Source organism: Cygnus atratus, chromosome 8 (genome assembly GCF_013377495.2).
Source record: "Cygnus atratus isolate AKBS03 ecotype Queensland, Australia chromosome 8, CAtr_DNAZoo_HiC_assembly, whole genome shotgun sequence".
In the NCBI taxonomy this organism is placed as follows: domain Eukaryota; kingdom Metazoa; phylum Chordata; class Aves; order Anseriformes; family Anatidae; genus Cygnus; species Cygnus atratus.
In genome coordinates, this window is record NC_066369.1 from 20,494,440 (window position 1) to 20,519,075 (window position 24,636).

The window sequence follows — 24,636 nt, forward strand, 5'->3', positions numbered from 1 at the left end:
CAGTTTTGTGGTGATACATCCACAAGAACTGCAAACCCAATTGTTAATACACTGCTGATAAAAAGATTTTTAGTCCAAATGCACAGTTAAAACATTAGCTTTAAGAAGACCAGCTAAATTATAAAATACTGTAACTTTTCCCTACTTTGCACAATTTCTACTTTAACAATTAAAACCTGATCAGCATTAAAGGAAAATGATTTATTTTACTATTGTATACTGTTAAATACACACACACCCTCACATCCCCTTGCTTCCCCTTCAAGACAGACAAACCAAAAAAACTTTGGGGTTCCTTCACATACCTTTTTCTGATGCAGCTGCTTTGGTACATTCTAATAGTAGATGGCCTGGTTCCCATTGTGACACTTGCTTGTTTTTTCTTCCACGTCTTCTTTTAAAATGGTGGGCCAGAAAAATAACAGATATTGCACTCACTGCTGTGACTGTGAACAACTTCTTTAACCCAGGGGAAAGTTTAATCTGAAAATACAAGAGCGTGACTTCATTGGAGATATACGCTCCTTAACTTTCACCTTTCCACTTATCCTCCTTTTGGCATCTTCAGCACAGTCTGAAGGAAGGACCTAAGAGATTCACCTCTCACATAGCTTGAGAAATAAATCAAATCTAATTAAGGACTTAGACTAATAGCTTCTCAAAGTTTGTGACGGCCAGGTGAGAAAGCTTACAAAGGGGTTAGTGGGACAACATCAGTGGCTGCACTGAGAGTCATACTCCAACACCAAGAACTATAAGACATATTGAAAAACCATGAACTATGGGGTTCTAAAAAAATAACTTTCACACTTCTTTTTTCTTTCTTTTTAATGCCAGGACAATGCAGGGCTTCAATTAGTTCTTTAACAGACTGAAAAAAAAAGAAACTCAGCCTTCACAGCTAGACTGTTTTCTTGCACTGTGAAAGAATGGAGGATGCAAAAGCTAACATATGCACTGTTTCAATCTGGGTAGATCATTTACTTAAACAAATTTGCCTAAAATGGTTTTTGTTTATTTTTATGATTATTTTGAACACAAATAATTTGTAGATTTATATGTTTAAATTTAGCAAATAAGAACCACATATTCAGGCAACTGGAATTAAACCCACTAACAAAGCTTTGAAAGTTCAAAGTGACCAGACTCTAAAAGGAATAAAAGAAAAGATCCACTTAACTAGAAAATACTGCCCACATCGAAAGAATCTTTAGGAAATCTATGCTACTTGAGAAGGCATGACTTCTGGGGGGGAAAAAAAAAAAAAAAAAAAAAAAAGATCTGCAGCCCCTGAGGCCAATACAGTAATACAGTGTTTCTGTAACGCCTCCTCATATGAGAAAGGAACTGGCCAGAGTATCACTGCACTCTGGCAGGCCATGGTTGCTGTGCAGTTGGTTAGTGCTATCAGTAGAGTTGTGCAATTTCAAGAAGCATTAAAAGTTTCTTTGATAGCTTCACTGAGTTTGCTATCAACTAGTCAGATACCTTTGACTTGAGAACTCTAAGATAAAGAACTTAAAGGTACTGCATCTTGACTGAGGCCAAGAACCTAGCAGTATATTCTGCAAGCTAAAGTAAATCCCTGAAACAGCACAAACGTGTATTTGCAGGCGACTACTGGATTTAACAGAAAAGAGTAACAATCAAATAACTAAAATTGAAAATTTAGCTCTCGCATTAAATTCTGTAAGGTTCAAAAAAAAAAACTAAGATTTTTTAGAAATTTGTCTATGCCTACAAGTATGATCATAAGTAAAGAAAAATTAAAACCTCTAAGAAGAAGAAAGTTAATAGTTGCACACACTATTTAACAAGCATATCAACATGCTGCAACATTAAAAACAAATCCTTTATCTTGCAGTGAGACTTTTAAAGTATTGTAAACAGAAAAAATGTGAAAATAAACTGATGCACCTAAGAATATCTCATTCTGGTTTCAAACACATTAACACTTTGAAAAGTCTTTATATGCAAATTTGAAAAAGACATTTGCTTCCATTTATAAACAACTAATTCAATAAAGATAAAATACAGTTGTATAAAGGATATGAGTTTTCAAAGCAAAGCTTTATTAGTAACTGTTTATATATAACTTTGAAAAAACCTTATCAACATTGCTAACTGCAAACATTTTTTTTCTTGTTATCCTTGTCAATAATTTGCCATATGCAGAATAGGGAGGGGGAAAAAAAAAAAAAGCAGTTTTGAGCCACGTTTTGTATAGCCAAGTAGAAACTCCCCCTGTCCTGTGTATTACTGAAACAGAATCTGGTTCACTGTTCAAGAAATTTATTATCTGAGACACATGACCGCAGCCTTAGTGTTTTCTGAAGTAATTCAGACATATTTAGCTCAATCACTTATCACTCATGTAGTTACAGGCAACACAATTACAGCAACTCTTCCCCGCCTTTGTCATGACAGTGCTCTAGGGAAGAATCTTGCAATTCCCTGCAGACAGGGAGTGTCAGCATCACAATACGTACAGCTTTCCAGCCTGACAAGTAATAACATACTCTTCAGCCAGATTTGACTGCTATCCACATTGCTATTTATATAGTGAAAACTAATCTATAATATCAACAAAATAAATCAACATAGGATGTTGACATATGATAATGAACTATCAACACAAAGAGAAACACTTTTAGCTTGCAGCTCTAAATAAAAAATCAAGACATTCCTTACAAATTTAGTTCATATTAAGCTCTGGAAAAAAAAACAACAACAACAACAACAAAAAAAAAACATTACAATTAAACTTTAAAAGTATATCACAAGTTGCAATATTCAGATAACATATATATTACCTGTATAAAAGAATAATACCAGGAAAGGGGAAGATGAAATGCCCGAAAAGCTACCGTCTTCAGAGAAAACCGTGCCTCAGTAACAGCTTCTTCTGACATGGCTCCTTCTCTCCCATAACCTCATTCAGCGGAACTATCTTGAAAACATGAGTCCCATATGGCCTCTGGAATGGGCTGTCAAATGAAGGATACATACTCAATTATGTAATACAATACAAAGATGGCTTTCTTCTACAGGCTTGAAACCTTTACGTAACAGGTAGATGACCTGTTTGATTGATGTTTGTGACCGGAGATGAGATTTGCGCTTAATGAGAAGACAGCAAAAGTGCTGGCTCAGCTTAGGCCTCACTCATTCCAACTGCCCTGTGTGAAGACCCGCGTGTGTCTAACGGATCTACAGAGCACTCGGTCTGCCTTCGCTAGCTGACAGCTCACTTCTCACATCCGATAAATCACACACAAAACAACTCTGAGATTAAACCTTCAACCGGGGCCCGGCCTCACAGGGGCAGCGGACCGCGCCCCGCCGCAGCCTCCTCCCGGAGCTCCGTGCCGAGCTCCCCCGGGTCGGGGACCGAGGACCGAGGACCAGGGCTGCCCGAGCTCCCGCACCCCTGGGGCTGAGGCAGCCTCGGCTCGGCTCGCCCGGGGACCGGATCCCACGCCCCGCCGCCCCCCGTTAGCTGCCCCCGCCACCCGCCGTTACCTGCCGGGCACCGGGGCGGGCACCTCGGGCAGCAGGCACGGCCCCTCATGGGCGGCTCCCTCCCCGCCCCGGCTGCCGCTAGGAGACAGGCGAGGATCCGCTTCCGGGCCAGCGAGGAGCCGCTGCAGGGTGCCAGGAGGTGGCGGCTGCTGCCCGATGAGGCGAGGCGAGGTGAGGCACGCCGCTCCGTCAGCAGCCTGCGGCCACCATCTTCCCGTGGGGCAACCCCCGCGGCAGGCGGCCGGGCAAGGCGGGGCGAGACTCTGCGACCGCCATCTTGGTGTGGGGCGGCGCTCACGTGAGCGGCGCGGAGGCCCCGCGCGGCCATCTTTGTGCGGGGCGCGGCTGGGGGTGCCGCAGCCGCGGCCGGTGGGCGTCCGGCCGGTGAGGGGAGAAAGAGGGAGGGGTGGCGCCGCGGGTTGGCTGCGCCCGTTCTCCGCCGGGGCTTCCGGGCGGGAGGGAAGCGGTCCCCGTGCTGTCCTCCTGGGCTGGGCTCCGTTCTGCCCTCAGCGTGAGCCGCAGGGCTCGGCGCGGCCCGGCTGAGCTGCGGGCTCCGAGCACGGCCGCGTCCTGCAGGTGAGGAGGAGGAGGGGAAGGAGAAGGGGGAAAAAGGCGGCTGGGGGGGGGAGGGGGACACGACGGAAGGGTGGTGGCCGGTCGCAAAGTCCCGGGGGGCTCGGTGCGGCTGGGGCGGGGCCGTGGGCTGTGGGTTGGGGGCTGTGTGGGTTGGGGGCTGTGGCCGTGACCTGCCCGGCCCTAAGGGAAGGGTCGAGTCCAGCTCCGGGAACGTCTTCTGAAGTGGCGGCCGTGGCACTGTAGGTAGGAGGAGGTTCCCAGGGGCCCTGGTTTCTCTGCGAATTGCTGGCACTGCCGTGAGGCTGTCTGCGCGGATCGATCGTCGCGGCCAAGGGATGGATCAGGGGGAAGAAGCCTGGTGTGACGTCCAGGGGAAAATCGCCGTGGGCTTCTCCTTCCTGACTGCAGGCCTGGGCTAAGGAAGTCTCCTTAGATGCGTAAAGGACACCTGATGGGTTACAAGGTCAGACGTAGTGCTGTGGAAGGAAGAAGTGAACAGTCAGTCGCTGTGCCCTAGAGGCAATATAAAATAAAAGCTGTCTGACCCTGTAAGCGGACAGGCTCTCGACTCAAGCATTTTCCTAAGGTCTGCTTAGGAAGCAGTACTTAATAAGAGGGGGAAAATCTAATGGAAGTGACTTAATAACATTGCTTCTTGCTTGGGTGGATAGTTCTTGTTGCCTAAATACAAGGACGAAGTAGAAAACACTCACTGGGTAATAGAGTATAAAGGAACTTGGTGTGTGAAGCTCAGGTTAATCTTCCCTTTGATCGGATATCTTGGCACAGAAGGACTGTTCTCAAGTTTGGTAATGGTAAATAAGAAATTGATTCACAGACAGTTATTGTGAAGTGATATTGGCAAAGAATTCTTTAGAAAGTAGATAGAAAAGCATGTACCTTAATAATTTGAATGCATACATCAAAAGCAGTAACTTCACTGGATGTGTGTAGTTTGCAGTGGACTCTGCTGTTTTTTCTGAAGTGTGAAGGATATCTATATGATAACTATGGTAATTAATTACTGGAAGCTCCAAAGCTCTTTACGATTTTAAGTAATTAAACATTCAAGTACAAAGTTCTATGTCATTCTTTTTTATTGTTGTTGAGAAAGAAAATAAATGTGATTGTTTCAGTGCACCACTTGCAAAATAATTGTGAATGCAAATGAGAACGCTGAGCTTAGTGCTCACTGGTTACATATGCTGTTATTCAGAGCTGTACAGTCAAAATAATAAAAGCCTATAATGAAGATACAATTACTGCTTCAGGCAACTGTTGTCTTCAGAATAGCTGCTTTATTCTCAAAATCTTCCACCAATGGTCCGTAATTGAATTCTAGTTTTGTATTTACAAAGGTTAGAATTTGCATTGTATTTAACTGGAGTTTTATATAAGTTTAGTTTTTTATAATTATTTTTTGATCTCTAAGTAGTTCATTTAGGCCTGTTCATTGGGCAAGTATTCAGGTGTGTGGGAGCAACCCTGTAAAATGATCTGATAAAATGCCTCCTTATTTAGGGACATCAGCGGAATACAGATATATATTTGTTTATTTCAACGTCTGTTGAAATGTTGACTTCTATGATTAGGTTGATGGAAACATTAACTTCAGCTTCAATGCCAAAAATTTTTGAGAGAATTTAAAATCTGCTGTGTTTGTTGAGGAAATATTAAGCTCCCAGCATGAGCCTATGAAAAGCTTTCAAGGTTACTTAAACTCTTAGTGATTGGGATATTTTTGTGTGTACGATGGGCCTTTTGTGATAGGCATCACACACGTCTTATGATGGTGTGGAAGTCTGATGCATAATGAACAGTGCGCTGGTTGTGGTGCTTTAATATATTGTGCATACTTCTCTTGTGGCTCACATGACCCAATTTTTTCATAGTGAATGCAAAGTATGAAGGGGGGGAAGATATATTTTTTGTATGTCTCACGCTGCATGTGGTAAACAAAAACCTCATTCTTTTGAACATTAAATGATTCAATTCATGGAATGATGCAGTGTGATACTGTATGATGGACTGAGAAGAGGTGGACTGAAACAAACCTTTCAATGGAATGATGGAGACCTAGGAACAGACTTCAAAGTTCCTTCCCAAATGTATGGAAAGTATTTGATAAGTTTATTGCTTCTTATGTGAAGAAGCAACTTTCAAATGAGGTCAAAGCAATGCAGAATTTGTGGAAAAGCAGGTGTGATGAGATGCGTTAGTTAGAGGGAAATAGGTAATCTTCGGATGAATTAAGAAGTGGTGAAATAGAGGGAGGGCAGCGAGTGAGGGAGGGGCTGCCCAGGGATTGCTAGTGCTTTGAGAGATGAAGGGTGAATCCTGGTTTGGAATTCGCTTGTACAGTTTAAGATTTCAGTGGAAAACTTTACAACATAGGTTACAGCAGCCTAGGTATGTTAAACTACCAAGGCTCTTTCTCTACAGTGCCTTATGCAGTTGCTACAGCATGGAAGGCAGGTGCGGGTGGAAGAAGTTTGACAGCAGAAGCTGAAAGCCCATTCATTCTGCTGTGCCCATATAATGTCATACAGAAGCTGTAACATGCACTAGAGTTCTGCTAGGGATGCTCTCCACATGGACAGCAATGGGAAACGTGTCCATAGGGACATGTGTGTCAATGTGCTTTGGTCTTTCGGATGATTATTATTAGAAGAGGGGTGCAGATGCAGACTGCACCAAGAAGCAATCTGGAGTGAGCAGAACTCATGAATTTGTTTGTTTGTGTTGGTTTTGCAGTTCCAGTTGTGAGAAATAGCATTTAAAAATCTGGTAGTATGTGGTAAAGTTTATCTTTCGTTCATTGTTTTATATTACTTGGGATAATTCATTCAGAAATTTATTTCCATAAAGTAATTAAGCTTAAAGCTTTCCTAAGCCATTATACCAGTCTTTCTAAAGCATCAGTGTTAAATCAGCGTTAATCACACTGAGATCTTTTAAGATAGGGCTTTAATCAAAACTCACTTTTCCGTTTTAATATTTTACAGATATCGCAAAATGTGCGAGACGAAATGCGCATTTGTTTCTGGCCTGGAAAGGAACTTTACAGTTCAAACCAGAATTTCCAATATGACAGAAAGTTTAAGAGTTTTTGCCTGAAAAACTATTGGTTTTGTATATGAAGTCTTTCAGCAATACTGCAAATAGACACTGAACTGAGGAAATATTTCTCCAGCTGCAGCTTATATTCAAGACTAATGCTTTTTAAAAGTCCTTTTGTTGTTCCAGGAAAGAGGATTTAGACCTCATCATGAAAAAATCCCAAGTTATTACTTTCCTGTTGTATTTCTAGCCCTGTGAGCTGAGATCTCAAGTATTTTATTGTAAAGCTCTTAACGTGACATATAAAAAGACTGAAAGATATACATGCATACTTGAGTATGTTACATATATATTAATTGTATATCTATAAAATATATTTAATATGTACATATATGCATGTTTATACATATGTACAATACATTTTTATACAGTAATGTTATATCCTATTTTTATAGGAATAATATGTAATACCAATTTTATACACGTGCACACATTAAAAAGGTGTACACACATGTGCGTTTGCATACACGTGCACACATTTAAAAAAATCTCTGATAGTCAAAGGAAACTGAAATGACTCTTGACAGAGGGTTCTTATTGCAAGACAATAGAAATAAAGACCAGGTCAAAGATTAAAAAAAAAACCTGGAAGTTTACTAGGCAGCATGTAGGAGATGCCTACTAGGCAAGGTTTTGTGCCAAAGCCCCAAGTTACTTAATATTCAACACAGATTGCTGATGCTGTGTGACCCATTGGGTAGCTGAAGGAATGGGCCTAAAGCTGCTAGAGCAAATGAGAGAAGTGGAAAGAGATGTTGGTAACAGTGCCAAAGGCTGCAAACAGATCAGGGAAAGTGTATCATTGAGTTAGGCTGGAAATTTAGTTGCATGTCTTGATAAAGGAAAGCTAGATTGGCTAGGTAAGTAAGTGGGCAAAGAAAGTTTAAGACTTCTTGGGTTTAAGAAATTGATGCCTCAGTAGTAATCCTTCAGCGACAAAACTGGAGTGAGAGTCAATTGGAGTACCGATGTGAAAGTAACGTTACCAAGTTCAGTTTTCTTATTTTGCTTTTGTAAAACATCAACTCTATCCGTGCAGCTGTCAAAATAATAATCACAAAGAGATTGGATTTAGCATTCCTTGTTTCTAATAAGTCTGTGTCCACATCAGAAACCCTGGATGGACAGAGAGAACTCAAATGAGAGAAACTTGCTGAGTCGTCAGTACTACATGGGAGTTACAAGTTTGTTTGCTTTTGATATATAATGTGCTGGTATCTAGAATGATTTTTTGTAAATAAATAAAACCAAGATAAGGTTTCCTTCTCCCGTGGCAAGCAGATCACATGGCTTCAGCACGTTTCACCAGTGTTGCGTAATGACCCTTTCCAGAATGTACAGGCCAAGCCACCACCAGTTCTGGGTAGAGTTTAAAAACGATTTTTTAAAAATTGTTTTATTTTTTACTTTTGGGTGCCATGGCAGAGACCAGGAAGGTAAATAATTCAGTCCAACTGGCTTTGATCCATTCAGGATTCTGTTGGTTTATGCCCTAAAAGTCAGAAAATAGAGGAATGCATTTTAGAGCTCAGCTGTATTTAATTTAAACTATTGGATTCCCTTACTCTTAATAAGGTATTTATTTTAACTTACTTAAAAATGACACATCCTTGTAAAGGCTATGTATATTTTGCATATTGGATATGTACTTTTGCTGCCTACTGCAAGGAATAGGATTTTACTTATTCTTACTTCTGTTGAAAAGCAGCTTCCTGGTCTTGGAAATTCCAGCTGCAGGATCTCAGAAAATACAGCTTCTGAAATGTCATCACTCAGCAGCAACTGCCCCCACTTGGAGTCAGTGGGTGAGATAACAAAAGAGGAATTGATACAGAAATCTCATGTAAGTTGTAGCTCCTTCCTTCTAACTAATTAATTGTGATCGCTTACTTTAGCTGCATACTTTGTCATGTATCGCTATGCAGAAGATGTGCTGAGGTGTTGAACGTAGGATAAAACTTTCTGCACTGCAGTAGAAATATTTAAACAAAGTATTGGAAGAACTACGGGCTTTAAAGCTGAAAGACTCTTTTGCCATGCTTAATGCTTAAGAGTACCTTTCCCAGCAGTGTTTTCCAAAACAAATGTTTTAATATCACTTAAAAGAGATAGCATAACACTAAGCAGAACTTTATTTTCAGACACTGTCATTTTGGCCGTTATTTGATTAGAACGTGAAAGTGATATACTGTGACTGGACTTCAAGTGGAAGCTGTAAAAAAGAAATTTATGCTTAAGTTTTTGTTGGATTCACTTTCTGATGGAGGAGTCACAGGTTGAGAACCTGACCTTATCCGAACTCTAGGTTTCCATCTAGTATTAATAAATGATACAAAAGATTTTTGTAGCCCATTTTAGTAGCTGGGATGTGATGAAAAGTCAACCTTTTTCTGTCCATGGTGCTAAATTTCTTTATTTGAAAGTGCAGCAGTTGATTTGCTGCTGAGGGGAATAGCATTCCTCTAGTGTTGCATCTTTTGTAAATCTTTGCAGGTAGTGATGATTGTATGGAGCATGCAGTTGTTACAAATTCTGTCGTTTTCATTTCTCTTTGTTAGATTGATAGACAAGACTAGTTCTGAGGTTTTTGATGGTAATGTGACATAAAATAGCTTTATTTAGAAGATTTTTTTTCTTTTAAGAATCTCAGATCTTAGATTTTACTAGAAAAAAATACACAAAGCTTAAAATCAGGTGAAATGAAACAAAAATTGAGTTAGTATTAGCAGATTCATTTTTGTCTTAAATTTTTCAATTGATAGTTGTTTTTTACAATATGTTTTCTCATTTTGTCTTGAGGTTGTGGTTTACTGATGAGGGTAAATGAAATAATCCTTTGCCTGTGCATTTAATTTAACAGGGCACTTGTCAGGACTGTAAAGTTAGAGGACCCAACCTTTGGGCATGCTTAGAGGTAAGTTGCTCAGCTGAAGTCCTGTTCTAGTAAACTGCAAATAAAAGTTGGTAGTAATTTAGTTGTTGTTGAAAGAAACAACTATAATGAAGTTCTTTTTAAATAATAACTTACAATTAATTTGAAATAAAACCTCTCATGCATTTTTTTATTTCTAAAATGTTTTACCTTCTATCGGGTACATCTCTCTTGTAATTTAAGAATATTGTGTTTAAAATGAGATTTTTGGATAATAAGCTGGCATGTTAAGGGTTCTTGTTTTACAGCTTCTAAGAATTTTTTAATCTTTTTCCTAGGTCTGTAGGTTTTAAGATAATGTATTATTCCTGAATTAATTAAGCTACTCTTTCTAGACCTGCCTTAAAATTTGTAATAATAACATCTAGCAGTAAATATGACTTTTTAAGAGTATAATAGTATATACTCTGACTTTTTTTATTTGTAAGCAAAATAACTAAAAAAAACTTTGAAAAATTATTCAAACTTCTGAGTTTAGTAGTCTTTACCCTGTGTACAGTTCATTCTTAAATGTGAAATTGCCTTAGTCTTGCTGTCGACAAAGAAAAAGTGTATTTAAAAAAAAAAGAAACTGAAAATATTACTTCAGATTGATCTATGATACCAACAGGGAAGTATGCAGCAGATACAGTTTTTAAAATGTCTGAAGTTTTTCAGACATAGAGCTCTTTTCAGAGGTTGAGATTCTACTCTATAGGCTTGGTTTCATTTCTTGGCAGAATAAAGTCCTGTTTAAGTCCTATCAGGAGGATCTTTAGGCTGAGATGCAAACTTGTAGGTGTATGTATGAGTACTTTCAAAAATCTACATCGTTGGTTTCCTTTTAAGTGCATTATTGTAACAGTGAAGAGATCAGATTATTTTGATCCCTTTATCAATAAAAGATAAGGGGGAAACAGCTGTTGTTTAATGTCTTTTTCTGAGATTTCTTGAAGTTTAATTAAATATAAAAACTCTTTGGGGAATAACAAGACAAGTAGGAAAAGGTGTTGAGGCATGCATGAACCTGGCAGGTGGGGAAGTGCTGTGGAGCTTAAAGCTTGTTTTTGTTTTTTTTTTATTTCTCACTTAGAACTCTTGGACTGTTTTTGAAAAACTTAATTTCATACAACATTTCCATAGGAGAGTTTTCTAATTACAGTAGGACACTTAAAGTGTCATGCTGTGCTACATCTCCTCTTGGATGAATTGGCATCTTGCCTTCACCTTTTGTACATAGAAAAACAGCCAGCACATGGTGAGATCCCAGCATGTTAACTATCTGTAACTTAACCAATATCTGTGATTATTTAATATAGAAAATCGACTATGTGTCCAGCTGCAACTTAATTGTATAAATTAACATGCTTAGTGTTACACAGATAACATGCTGTACCTTCTTACAGGATTGTCTTGGCTCATGCAAATGAGGAATTACTGAAAATTGCTTGAAGATTGGCAGCTGCAAGATTGCATACTCAACTCAGCCAAATATGTTTTGTAATTAGCACGATTAAAATCAGCAATTACTTTGCATCTTTTAATTAAAATATAGTAAGTTCTTAACCATATAGTGCTGGAAAGCCTTATTTAAAGGTGTAAAAAAAAAAAAAGAATAGTGAAGTAATGCTATAATAAAGAGGCATAGTAGATAGGGACATAAAGGCATTTTTGAATAAATGTGTCATGTTTCAGGTCTTTTGTAATTCGGTATTTTAGACACTTAACTAACTTCATGGTTTCTGACACAATCTCTACCAAATCATGAGTTGTAAAAAAAAAAAAAAAAATATATATATATATATATATATATATAGACTTGAATCTGAACAAAACTATCAAAAAAAAGACCCCAAACACCCCTGTATTCCGGGTGTACTGTCTAACAGTGAAAGGAGTTGAGTTAAATCTTGCAGCGTTCTTACTTCGCTTTAGGTGATATTTAACACTTACTGTGCATGTCTCTTGGTTTGTGTAGGAACCTGCAAGTTTGAAATATTAGTGAATTTAAAAGGGGCTGGCAGTATGTTCCTATTCTGTAAACCTGTTTGACACTACGTTTTAATTCTATATGTTTCTTCATATCTTGCTCAACAGAACAGATGTACTTATGTTGGCTGCGGTGAATCCCATGTGGATCACAGTACCATCCATTCCCAGGTATGTATATTTGCTAGTAATACAACAGTTTGAAGCAGTGAAGTAGAATTACAGAACTCTTTGATTCTGTTTAGCGAAGCCAATAATCTGTTAACATAACCATTTGGAAGTTTGATTCTCTGTTTTGGTTTTTCTCTTACAGAAGCAGGTCTTACTGGCTTAGGGGCACGTGAGTTTAGAATCTTTGTGCAGTTGCATAATTATTTATGTAATTCTGACGCCAGTGCTTCTTAAAGAACCATGGTGAAAATTAAAGGAAAATAATAATAATAAAAAATGATTTTCAAGATCCAGACAAGACTTCTTGAGTACTTAGACTGAAGTACAACATAAAAGTTTAACTTGGGATTATGGCTGCCTAATGGATGAGAGGAGGAAAGTTGTATTAATGAAGATAGAGAGTAGAAGATAAGAATTAAAAATTATAAATTACCAGAAACAGGTGCTTTGTTTCTGCATTATGGTCACTGTTCTGGTGGCTGCAGATAAAAACCCTGTAAGCCAAGGTAAGTGTATCCTTTCCTGCCAAGTCTTGATTTTAGATCCAGCTCGGTAGGAGCAACGGCATGCATGCGCTGTATTCACCAGCACACCAAGTTCTGGCAAGGGTGGCCAGCTTGCGTGCATCTGTTTGGATCTTAAACTTACTATCTCTTCAGAGCATACACATGTACAACTGGAACAGTTGCCAAAATGACACAAATAAGCTGCATCATTCTTTCTTAACAAATCTTTTCAGAATCACCGGCTTTCTGATTAAATTAAATTCTTGCCACTAATTCATAATTAATTAGAATAAGAAAAAATCCAATAGAAATTTCATAGAAAATACAGCAAAGACTCCATACTGAGCAATTTTTGGTCCTTAAAAATAAAAAAAAAAAAAGAAAACCAAAGCAAACAATCCTCACCCCCAGCTGGTGAACATTAATGAACAAATAGTATATACTATGGTTCTGCAAGAAATTCACTTTGCATTTTACCACCACTCCTGAAGCAGGGCCTAGTGCATATTTATGTAAATCAATATTGGATTAATATAAGTCTATATAAATGTGCATGTTTTTAACTAGCTATTTAAGCTTATTCATGGTTCTAAAGCCTTTACAATAGTTATATAAAGGGGCCACTTGTAGTGCAATTGGGTAACAGATGGTCCCTGAATTTCTTGCCTATAATTTTACACCTTCTGGCTTTCTGTTGTAGCGTATCCCTGTTTCACATGCTGTTTTAGCAATGTTAATTACTTACAAGGTAACAAACAGTAAGGGAATGGATGGCTTTACTTGATGTCAGTGACATCCTTGTCTTGATTTTTCTCATTGATTTAATTTTAATTTTTGGATAGTAAGCTCTCTTCAGGATACCAGTCTTCCTAATTTGTTATCTCAAGTATTTAGTGGTTACCTTTATTTGATCTTTGTGTGTCTTTTTTTTTTCTTATGTGATAATCCTTAACTGATTAGAATGACAGAGAGACAAGGTTGATGGGAATCATTTCGATTCTCACAAGTTTCCATCAGCAAGGCTCCCTGTACTGCAAATAGTTATGTTCATTGACTCCACTTTGTGAAAATTATTAAACTGTTGCCCTGGAGACTTCTAAATGTTCGTGCAACAGAAGCTGCAGAATCAAGTATTGTCTTATGATTAAAATATTCTAGGATAATTACTTATTTTGATGTTTCTGATAAGTTTTGATGGTGGGAGGGCTTCTTAATGAAAGTATAGCCCACATTTTGTATTAAAAGCATTGTTCTTGTACAAGACCTTATTAAATGAAGGAACTTGGAACTCAGACATCCTGCAGCTGTTGTATTATTTTCCTGATTTCTAGCAAATCTCTCATGTATAAAGCTGTCCAGTGCTACCATATAAGGAAGAGATACAGGAAAGAATGGTGAAAATCTTTGGAGTTTAATAGCAGCTGTTTGCACGATCTTACAGTAAGAAAAGAGGTTAACAAAAGAAAGGTGAAGGTTAGAAACATAAAATATGCTCCATCTGTCAAATTTTTATGTTGCTGCATAATGTGAAGCTGTCAACGAGAGAACTAATTGAGTCTAGAATGAATGTTTGTTTTGGTATGAGCAGCTCTTATAACAGACCTAAGAATCTTGTATTACTCTTCTGTTTGATTGTTAAATGGCCAGCAACCTGAATTTCATACAGCAAACTGGTAGAATGAAACACTGTCCTTACTGTATAGGAGGAGGCTGCCATTGTGACTAACAGCAGACATTGAAGGTAGCTTTACTGTGAATTTTAACACTTTACACCACAATGTCAGTTGTGGTTTAACCCTGCAGGCAGCTCAACACAACACAGCCATTCTCTCATCCCCCACCTTCCCAGTTGGAAGGGGGAGAGAATCGGGTCAGGGGGAGTAAAAGCTTGTGGGTTGAGATAAAGACGGTTTAATAGGACAGAAAAGGGAAATAATGTGTGTATAAAACAAGTGATGCACGATGCAACCGCTCAATACCTGCTGACTGATGCCCAACCCATCCCTGAGCAGCAGTCTGCCCCCTGCCCTGGCCAGCCACCCCAAGACCCCATATAATTGCTCTGCATGACATCACATGGTATGGGACATCCCTTTGGCCAGTTTGGGTCAGCTCTCCTGGTTCTATCCCCTCCCAGCTCCTGGCGCACCCCCAGCCTCCTCACTGGCAGGGCAGTGTGAGAAGCTGAAAAGTCCTTGGCTTAGTGTAAGCACAGCTCTGCAACAATTAAAACACCAGCATGTTATCAGTGTTGTTCTTGTCGTAAATCCAGAACACAGCACCATACCACTAGGAGGAAAATTAACTCTATCCTAACTGAAACCAGGACAATGTCTTTTTATTTTTATGACACATAAGTATGTCAGATATGACAACGGCTTAAATTCTGATTGTACGTTGTTGCTAGATGCGTGACTTATACTAAAAATGTGTTGTGCAGTTTACACAAAAATTTCACTAACTGAATTGTTATTTCTAAATATTTTAATGCACATATTTATTTCATTGTTGAAAGATCCAGCGTTTTAATACTCCTGTTCTACCTTGCATGTGCCAGTATTTAATTATTCTGTGTTTTTGAATCATAATCGTGTTTTTTTATCCTACTTTAGGAGACGAAACACTGTCTAACTGTCAACCTTACTACACTCCGTGTTTGGTGTTATGCTTGTAGTAAGGAAGTATTTCTGGATAGAAAATTAGGATCTCATTCTCCGCTACCAAATGCAAGACTGTCTCAACAAACACAAGAAAATAGCGTACAGGTATTTTTTAACCCAATGAAGCACAGCTGTAGCTTTGTAATAAACTTCGCCTTCTAATAATTGAGGCACTGACTTTTCCTTTTTCTTGTGACTATAGTTTCTACTCACTTTTCTGTTTTTATAAAATTTCTCTAAAGAGACAATGTCCATCTTGTATGTTCAGTCTCTTTACCCCATGCTTTCTAAGAATGCTGTTTTCATCCTAGTGTCTAACTGTTTGTTAATCAGCAGTAATCTGTAAGGTACAGAAAATGTACAGGATTAAATTTAAGGCTAGAAAATGGGAGATGGTTCACCTGTGCTACCCATTCTGTGAGCTCTTGAAAATCTTTTAAAAGCATAAATGTTCAGTACAATGCATGTAACTGAAAAAAAGGCATTAATTCTTATGTGTTTAATGTACTTACATAAAACTGACAGGTAATTCAGTTAAAATGGATACAAATACCAGTGCAGCATTTCTAATAATGTCGTCTTTGGGGAACAGAGCTGTAGGAAAGATGATGCACAGGTTGTGTGCATTTTTAATTATTTTTGAAAATTGAAGTTGTACAGGAAGATGGGCAGTCTTTCAATACACACCAGCATCTCAATTAGAATAGTACAATTGGATTATTTTTTCTAGTATCTATTAACCAGAAGTTCTGTTGACTTAATGTAAAGCTCGGTCCAGACTTCTGAACTTCTATTCTATTACAATTAACCTGTTTTAATCTTCCAAAGAAATGGGTATAACATACAGAAAAATCAGAAGAACTTAAAAAGCCTGTTTCATGTTTTGTGTGAAATTCTTGTTTGTGTGCTCGCAAAAAGAGCTTGTCGAAGAGTGTTTGCCTAATATTCTTTTTCTCTATTTGTATATTCATTTCAGTAGTTTCATTTGTCTTCGTTAAATGTAGTGAGCCATCTGGTGGCATATCAAAAACACACAGTAACTTTTATGTGATGACTGCTGTGTTTGCATTTCAATGCTGGCTAACTGATTATTATCCAAGGGAAGGAAATGCTATAGCTTGCTTTGTTTTGATTCTTCAGCTCTTGTCATAAAATCATGCAATATTTTCACTGGTAATCTGAAAACAAGGGTGTGTTCTTTCTGGGTAAACTTTTATCAGGGTAGCTGTGGAATCTGGTTATTCTCACTTTAAATGAGATTTCAAAATGCATTCGCATCATCTGTAGTTCCCAGTTGGTGAAATTATGCTTAAGCTTAAGAAGAAAAATGATAAATAAAAGTAAATACATGTTTGTTTTTTTTTTTCTTTTTTTCCTTACAAGGATTTTAAAATACCCAGTATTCCCACACTGAAGACTCCGTTAGCGGCTGTATTTGATGATCTAGATATAGAAGTGGAAGAAGATGAGTTAAAGACTAGAGGTAATAAAAGCAAAATCCAGCACTTTATTGCCCTTTATTGCATGTGTCTGTCTCCAAGTCTGTTTTCCAGCTATATATTAGCTCTAATTAGAACTGTTTCCTGTTCTGCTCCAACTAAGATCTTTATTTTCAGTTCCACGTTAATTGCAGCAATCTTTACCTATCTTCAGAGCAGAGGCTGTGGTGATATATGTAATATACCTGTGAAAGTAGCAACAAAAATAAGAAAGAATGTTGGAATAATGTTTAGTGTAGCTGGTGTTCTAGACACACTGGGAAGAGTAGGTTTTTTTTTTTATAAAATCTGTTGTAATGTTTTCTCCTGTCTAACCTGAAAGGTTCCTGGTTTGAATGCTTTTCTGCAATTTGGCTAAACATTTTCTGAGCCTGTAGCTTACAAGTTTGTTTTTTTGTTGTTAGTTTTTGTTTTTCCTTTTTCTCCTTCTCGGTAACAGATTTCATGCACTGCCAAGCTTGCAGATATAAAAGGTTACGCCACCCCTAATATACAGCTAGTGGAAAGATGAAAATCAGAGTGGGTGAAACGCAAAAAAGTGAAGTTTTAGTTTTTCATTTTCCTAAGAGAACATCATGATTATCTCTTAGAGACATCAAACTGGTATTAATTGTTTCAGAAAGGATATATGTATTTCTGAGAGAGGAAAATTATTTCTAACTGTCATTTTCAGAATTTTAGACCAGCAGACTGTTAAAGTTTTATTTTTGAGATGCCAATGTGTATGTCAAGGCATTTTGTTTTCTGTCAGTGATGGTAAGAGTTATTCTAATTTATGGATCTTATTTCTCCTTTACTCATCTGCTACCAGTGTTCTCACCCCTAAGTCTCCTGGCACTGGCCAAAAAGCCTGCTTCGCCCCTTCTGTTGTCTGGCACAGTCTTTATGGATATATCACCACCACACTAATTTGCCATCTGCCCTTAAATCATTAAATCATGTGTTTTATTCCCAGTAGTTTTTCCTACTGACATGTATATTTGTGTTTCTTATTGTCCTATGAATATTTTTGGAGAAGTAAATTGCGTGGAAGTAATATAAAAGTAGAATTTACGTTTTAGTTCCCAGTAGTATTGATGTGACTGTGTTCATACGTTTCTCAAATGTAAAACTTTTCAGCTCCATTTAAATTTTGTTCTCAAATTTAAAATTCTTTTTAAACGTTTTTATTGAATCAATCACTGGAATATATCTTGATGAGGAAAGAAGTCTCTTCAAAAACTTTATTTGCAACACTCAAGGCTGGAAAACAGACTTGCTGAATATCCATTCTATTTTTCAGGTCTAACGGGATTAAAAAATATTGGTAACACTTGTTACATGAATGCAGCTTTACAAGCTCTTTCCAACTGGTAAGGAAAATGGATGTAAATAATATTTTATATTTGCTTGTACATGTATTTTTTTTTCAAGATTGACCTAAAGACTTTGATGGGCTGGACTGTTGTGGAAGACGACGTATTTGTTATTTCTCAATCTTACACACTACAAGCAATTGTGTCACTGATAGAAAAAAGTGTTATGGTATACAGGCTAGGCAGTTTTTACCGTTTGATTTCAATTCCTCACTGTCCTAAATGAAAATATATGCAGTTCTAGAAATTAGAAGAAAATCTAATAAAAGCTATTAATTTGTTTTGTTCTATAGAATAAATAAAAGGAAACACACGTCTCATTTTACAATTAGGGTTTATTCTTACGTTAAGATCAAAAGGTCCAATTTGGTCCTTACAAACAACGTGTCTGGGACATTCAATGCTAAATCACCCTAGGAATGGCTAGAACACAAAATCTTTTCATCCTATTGGGATACCAGTTGATGAAAGAAATCTGCAAAAGCTGAAGAGAAAAACACTATCCAACTCTGAAGTTTCTTGCACTAGGAATGGTTAGGCTGGTAACAATACTACTAAAATGCCCCATTCCTGGAGGTGTTTTACATCAAGTTAGATGGGGTTTTGGGCAGACGGGTCTAGCGGGAGGGGTCCCTGCCCATGGCAGGGGGTTGAAACCAAATTAAGGTCCCTTTCAACCAAAGCATTCTATGATTCTACAATAATTACCTAGAAACCACGTGGCAATACTGGATGTTAAAGAAAAGATTTAAGATGTTATTTGTGGACTAGGCTTATGGTGATGGTTGCTGTAGTGGTATACATGTATTTCTGCTATGACTAGTAACAGTTGCTTTGTATTTGAATTCCAATGGACAATTTTGGTGCTTTTAATAAATGTCAGAATACATTGGAAGAGCAATGTTGCTGTGCTGCTGAAGTTGTCCTGTTAGGAAGTGCTTGGCTAAACGTTTTAAGAATGTAGGAAATGGAATTGTTCAATTACATAGTAGTATTACACTTTATTAATAATCTTGTACGAAATGTGGATTTACTTTTGTATTTTAACAATATGACAAAAATATTATTTCCTTCTTTTTAATCAGCCCACCTTTGACACACTTTTTTCTTGACTGTGGGGGCTTAGTCCGAACAGATAAGAAACCAGCAATTTGTAAAAGTTACCTCAAGCTTATGACAGAACTCTGGCACAAAAGCAGGTATTGCATCATTTTGTTGATAAAATGAATATGACTATAAATGAGTTCTGGAGTCATAAAGGATGGATTAGTCTGTCCTTGGTGTCTAATTATTTTTTGTGGGAAGGGGGGGGATCACAGAATTGCTTTCCTAAAGCAAGAAAGCCTAACTTGCAGGATTTTTACTTTCCTTACAGCCAGTTCTTTTCAGTATCTACTAGTGATAGACAAAAAGTTGATGTTATTTACAGTAACAAAGATCTGGCAAGAAAGTTGATAAACACGGTAGAAAGTAGCATTGAGCTTTTAAAAGTAAGTTTGTATCTGTGCGAAATGCATCTAATATGTTTCACTACTTTATCCTGTATCTTGAATCTACATCAGTGATTTTTCAATTGCTTTTATTTCCTTCCATAGAATTTCTGTCTCTAAGAAAATACTTCAAGACATACATAGACTGTTAAAGAAATAGTAATCGTGCATAGTGCCAGGAGTATGTCTGATTCATCATCTGATTGTATATAGTATACTAGAAATATAGTGTACAAGGCCTGATATAGTCTTTATTTCTGTCAGATGACGTTTTGTTTTGTATAGGTAATTGAATTACCAGTATTATGTTTGCTTAAGATTAATATTATTGGTTAGACATGTCGTACTTCAGTTGCAGGTAAAGTCATGATCCCAGTAAATATGGAAAATTTCACTTAAAAGCATACTTTTTTAATATGTTTTATGTATTTAAAACATTTTCTTTTTTTTAGGCCAGGTTCTGTTGTTCCAACTGGTTTATTTCAAGGAATTAAAAGTGTTAATCCAACTTTTCGAGGCTACTCTCAACAGGTAAATCTTCCTCATGTGTTTTAAATCTGCCAAAGCCATAAGGTTATATTTTTTTAAATTTAAAGCTTAAAGTACCATACTTCCTATATTTATTTAAAGCAAATTCAAAACAAACTTCCATTTATATGCTTCAGGTATCTATAATCTGAAACAGAAACATCAACATTTAAGTCAGCTTTTAAGTTTATATTGAATTATTGAAAGGCTTTTGAATTTTGAGAATAAATCCTTTTTTTTTTCAGTGTTCAAAAAATTATTAATGTGCAAGTTACTTTCTTTTTTTTAAGTTCACAGTTTTGGTGAACTTAAATTACCAATTTTCTTTTAGTAGCTTTAAAAAACATGTATTTCATAAGCATCATTGTGGGAACTGTATGTTGGTAACGTCTTAAATAGGCACAGATTATTATATAGTAAAAGCATTTTTCAGATGCCCAGGCAGTTTCATGCTGCATCGATACAATTTGCAGTACTTTAGTCCAAAAGTTCTTAATAGAGGAGAAATTTAACCCCTGTAATTAGAAAAGCCTGATAATAATATTCACCAGATTTCAGGAGCCTGCTCTTACTCAAAGGAATTTTGCTTTAGTGTGTTTCATATTTGTGGAACAGAGGTTTAGAACGCATTCTGGTGTTCAAATGCTGTACGTGGCTTTAAAGTAAATGTTTAAAGAGTAATCTCTTAGTTAAAATGTTTTTAAATTTATTAAGAGTTGCATGAATTTCCAGAAAAGTAGAAAATCATCAGCCTTGATAACTTAAAGGGATCTGTATGGAAGCTTGGTTCTTGCAGCTTTGAACACTGAGGAGAATATCTTTTTCCATGCATAGTAACACTTAATGAGACATTTTTAGGTTCTGCCTAGATCACGCTGTAGTTTTATTTTTAGTAGGTTTCATGGCAACAATTAAAACAAGGTGGGTCTTACACGACCAGCACTCTCCTGTTTCACAGCCTCACAAGTTGGACAGCCACATCCAATCTTCAGGAGGGAAAAAGGAATTCTTTTGCTGAAGGAAAAACGTATATCATTTAATCTATTGTTTAAAGCCTTTAGTCTCCTTTTTTAATAAAAAAAGGATTACCAGAAGTAGAGCTATTAGATTTTTCTTCATTACTCAAAATCAAATCTAATAGCTGTAATTTTTACGAAAGTGACAAAATATGCTTTATACCAAAAATCTGTGAAAAGAATGTTTTCTGGTCCATGCACCAAGCCGCTGTGTGGGTTTTTGTATTGGTTGGCTTTTAAAATAGTATTTCCAAATGTGGTTTAGACTTCTGGTAATATTTGACAGCTTCTTGTGGAAACACTGATAGTTTTTGACTTTCCAGACTTGAGAATTAAAATTAAGATCTTGTTGACAGTTTGATGCAATTGGAAAGAGGTGCTAAATAGACCGTAATACATTTTACATTTTAATAAAGTACTTCTGTGCCCAGTGAAAGGAAGGCTCTAATTGTTTTACTGAAGGTGCTGCATAAGGTTTTAAAAACTGTCCTAAAATGTTGCATTGCCAGTAAAGCTGGAGCCTGACCACACTGCTGGTAGTTGAGTTACATTCATCATTAATACATACAATCCACAATCCAATATTTTTGTTAAAGTTGTCGAAATAAGCTTTCTGGGAATTGAAGTGTTTTGAAGGCAACTTGTATGATAAGATTCCTTGTGATATGCAAGAAATGGATGCAGGAAACAAATATCTGATCTGGAAATCAAATTTCTTTTGGACATTAGACCTGGGACAGAGGAATTTACTTTATTCTTCTCTAATTTTTTTTAGGCCAGCTTCCGGTTTTGTTCTAGTTGTCATATCCTTTCCTGATACAATTTTAGTATCTTCAAAATGTAATGGAATAATATTGTAAAACTTGTTTAAAATCCTAGGATGCACAAGAATTTTTGCGTTGTCTCATGGATTTGCTTCATGAAGAACTTAAAGAACCAGTTGTAGAATTGGAAGATGCACAGCCTATGAGCGTTGAAGAGAATATGGAAGTAGACAAGAGCCAGTCGGATGTAGCCTTTCAGTCTTGCGAATCCTGTGGTACCTGTGATAAAACAGAAAATGAGGCTATTTTCAAACCTGTCCTAGAGGATCCTGCAGAGACAACTATGTTAATACAGGACGATGAGAACAACTCAATCACATCCAAAGACTGGCAGAAAGAAAAAATACCAAGCAACAAGCTTAACCGAGCAAGTTCTATGGAAGACTTGGAAAAAGACATAAACACTGCTTCAGAGACAACTGAATTTTTAAACAATCAAGGAACTGTCAAAGTACAGATACACAGCAGATTCTCAGGTAATACAATGCTAACATGCAATTGACATACTCAAATGCTTAGGTGAAATACCGGTGTGGGTGGAAAGGAGTTGTAGAATATAGTAGGGAGGTACAGGTCAAGCAGGGTGACTGGATCTGTTTGTAAACATTGCGCTTTCTTAATTTATTTTTTCAGTTTAAGTGCTCTGAATTCAGTATGAATTCCCCCTGGAAAGCTAAAAATACGTACTTGGTAAGGTTTTAGTTAACCCAAAAGAGTGGATTTTTTTTGGTTTTGCTTTTAACTTAGAAATACTTGAATTCAAATCATGTTTCATTCCTAAACGTCCAGTGACCTGACAGTATGGTTTGATAAATTACGTACCCATTGTGTCAGTTCATTCTGCAGTAACTTTTTGTGCTAGAATTTGTGAAATAATAATGCAAATCTTCATTGCAGAGTACATCAGTGATGTCCACATGAATGATGTATCTGGAGTCCAAACCCCGTCATCAAATGAAGGGATGAACACACGCTTATCAAACAGTCCTCCAAAATTATGCTCATCGTGTGCTTCGTTGACACCAGTCCACAAAAAAGGTCTGTGTTCTCTTTTTTTCCTTCCTTCTGGCACTGAATTTGTCCATTTTACAGTTTTCATTTGTCCATTTTACAGTTTTCATTTTGTTGTCTCTTGTACCTTTACAGCTGATTTTCAGACTTGGAAGATTTACTCTGATTTCATACTAGCGTAGCAATGCATTGTTGTTGTTCTTAAAGGTAGTGGGTTTGTTTTTTTTTTTCTCCTTTCCATAGTGGAGAGAGGGAGTATTACATAAGTTTGACATGTAATAAGACTCCTTTTACTTCTGTAAAATTTTGATTTTTTTTCTTTATTTGGAAGCACAAATGGTAATTGTCTCTGCTTTGGGAGGATGGAATAATAATGCTTCTAGACAAGTTTATCGATTGCAGTGGTTTGGAGAGAGCAAAATATAGGAGACGTCAATACCCGCAGAAGGAAATAAAACCTAATACCTTTCAGAGATGATGCATTGGTTCTTCAGAAGCTTCATTAGTTCAGCATTTTTCTTAAGACTTAAGGATCCAGTTGTACACATACTTGTACATGTTGCTTTCCAGTTGCTACTGTTTCTGCAGTGTAGCATATTTATTTTGGCGCATTTAGATACAAGACAGTGCAGTTCTAGAACACAAGGCACAATATATGAATTTTTGGCTTTATTCATCTAACAGTAGAGCATCTTAACAAAAGTTCACGTTTTGAAACGTGTTTTTAAGGTTACCATTAAAAAGCTGGCAAACAACAACTTTAATAGTGTGATCCTCTTTCATTCAACCAACTGTCCAGGATAAATCCTGAAAGTGTTCTCTTTATCCTTTTAATGTTTTAGCATTGATGTTTAATGTTGAATGATCATAATTTGGTGGACTTGAATCAATTCCCTTCACCTCCCTGGTGCATTTGTTCAGCAGTTACAAGACTGCCTCTATAGCACTGTCTCCAGTTTTGGCTTCCCTAGGTTCTGGGTGATACTAAGTGGCTGAAGTCTGTGATGGAGAAGGCCAAGAGCACTGGGTTTGTTCATCCCAGAGAAGGAAAGGCTAAACTGGAGCTGTTGTTGTCATAGACATTTAATTGGGTGGTTGTAGAGAAGGTAGAGACACACTGCTCTTGAGGTTGTGCAGCAAGTGGAAATGGATGCAAGTTGCAGAAAGGAATTGCGTATTGAGGGAAATTGAGTATTGAGGGAACAGACACACATGCAGTAGAACTGACTATGTGAGTAATGGAGAGGCCATTTTGCTATGAAGGTGGTGAGGCACCGGAGCAGGTTGCCCAGAGAAGTTGTAGATGCCCCATTCCTGGAAGTGTTCAAGGCCGGGTTGGAATGGGCTTTGAGCAACCACGGCAGGGGGGTTGAAACAAGATGGTCTTTGAGGTTCCTTCCAACCCAAACCATTCAATGATTCTTACTGCTTAAGTAACTTACAAGGATTGCCTGGTAG

General features: G+C 37.4%; 2 protein-coding genes across 16 annotated transcripts in view; one reads left to right on the forward strand and one right to left on the reverse strand.

Moving 5' to 3' along the window:
• Positions 1-3,652, reverse strand: part of MIGA1 (mitoguardin 1) — a 42,314-nt gene extending 38,662 nt beyond the window's left edge. For 4 of the 5 annotated variants that reach the window (XR_004777320.2, XM_035538207.2, XM_035538211.2 and 1 more), the window contains exons 1-3: positions 3,523-3,652; positions 2,814-2,987; positions 306-483 (exon numbers count right to left, since the gene is read on the reverse strand). Coding sequence is in view for 4 of the 5 variants with exons in the window: in XM_035538207.2 (XP_035394100.1) it covers positions 306-483; positions 2,814-2,912 (277 nt within the window). In the remaining variant the exon portion in view is untranslated. Of the gene's footprint in view, positions 1-305; positions 484-2,813; positions 2,988-3,081; positions 3,266-3,522 lie in introns of those variants that run through there. The other variant, XM_035538209.2, reaches the window with a different exon arrangement.
• USP33 (ubiquitin specific peptidase 33) overlaps positions 3,584-24,636 on the forward strand; it is a 36,590-nt gene continuing 15,537 nt past the window's right edge. For 3 of the 11 annotated variants that reach the window (XM_050712222.1, XM_035538189.2, XM_035538193.2), the window contains exons 1-11: positions 3,584-3,693; positions 8,927-9,061; positions 10,079-10,132; positions 12,227-12,289; positions 15,408-15,560; positions 16,839-16,938; positions 18,237-18,306; positions 19,395-19,508; positions 20,252-20,330; positions 22,223-22,643; positions 23,065-23,205. In XM_050712222.1, the coding sequence (XP_050568179.1) occupies positions 3,679-3,693; positions 8,927-9,061; positions 10,079-10,132; positions 12,227-12,289; positions 15,408-15,560; positions 16,839-16,938; positions 18,237-18,306; positions 19,395-19,508; positions 20,252-20,330; positions 22,223-22,643; positions 23,065-23,205 (1,345 nt within the window). In that variant the 5' untranslated portion in view covers positions 3,584-3,678. Of the gene's footprint in view, positions 3,694-3,818; positions 4,099-4,341; positions 4,562-8,923; positions 9,062-10,078; positions 10,133-11,222; positions 11,388-12,226; positions 12,290-15,407; positions 15,561-16,838; positions 16,939-18,236; positions 18,307-19,394; positions 19,509-20,251; positions 20,331-22,222; positions 22,644-23,064; positions 23,206-24,636 lie in introns of those variants that run through there. The other 8 variants (XM_035538190.2, XM_050712221.1, XM_050712224.1 and 5 more) reach the window with 8 other exon arrangements.